This window comes from Mandrillus leucophaeus, unplaced genomic scaffold (assembly GCF_000951045.1).
Source record: "Mandrillus leucophaeus isolate KB7577 unplaced genomic scaffold, Mleu.le_1.0 Scaffold54, whole genome shotgun sequence".
NCBI lineage: Eukaryota > Metazoa > Chordata > Mammalia > Primates > Cercopithecidae > Mandrillus > Mandrillus leucophaeus.
In genome coordinates, this window is record NW_012105808.1 from 842,551 (window position 1) to 843,158 (window position 608).

Below are 608 nucleotides of genomic sequence, written 5' to 3' on the forward strand. Positions count from 1 at the left end.
CCCCAGGGCCTCTGCCTGAAACCCTCCTCCTCCAGGTACTTGCCTACTCTCACCTCCTCCCAGACGCTGCCCAAACATCACCTTGTTGCCTCCAGGGCCACCATCTTCAAAGCCGTACAAAACCCCCAACCCACTCCGGCCACTTCGTTCATTCTCCCTGGCACCTGTGCTGTACAGCGAGCTCCTGGTCTGTCTCCCCCGAGGCAGGGTCATCCTGCTGCACCCCTTGCCCTCTTCCCCAGTGCCAAACACTGGCAGGCACATGGCACGTGGGAGCAGGCGGATGAAGAGGCAGCCCAGAGCCGTCCGTCCACCTCACACACCCAGGGCCAACGCTGGCCCCGCTGGTCTCGCCCACCCTCCTGAAATTGCTGACTGGGGCGCCTGTGTCACCAGGTACCCCCACGGTGACCGCACCTGCCCTGGGTTCCCACCCTGACTCCCACCATGGGAGTGCCTCAGTTTCCCCAACTGGAACCAGAGACCGGACAGTGCCAAGCTCAAGGGCTCACCGCTGTAGGAGTCGGGAGGCCGCGAGAGGTCGGGGAGGGCGCCCGGCTGGCTGGGGAGGGCCGCGTGGTTGTGCATGAGGCTGGTGCTGCCTGCAA

At 65.0% G+C, this 608-nt stretch overlaps 1 protein-coding gene across 1 annotated transcript in view; it reads right to left on the bottom strand.

The window, feature by feature from the left end:
• The window catches only part of TCF3 (transcription factor 3), a 71,080-nt gene that overhangs the window by 12,381 nt on the left and 58,091 nt on the right, over positions 1-608 (bottom strand). The window contains exon 14 of the mRNA XM_011997471.1: positions 513-602. Within this exon, the coding sequence (XP_011852861.1) occupies positions 513-602 (90 nt within the window). The remainder of the gene's footprint in view (positions 1-512; positions 603-608) is intronic.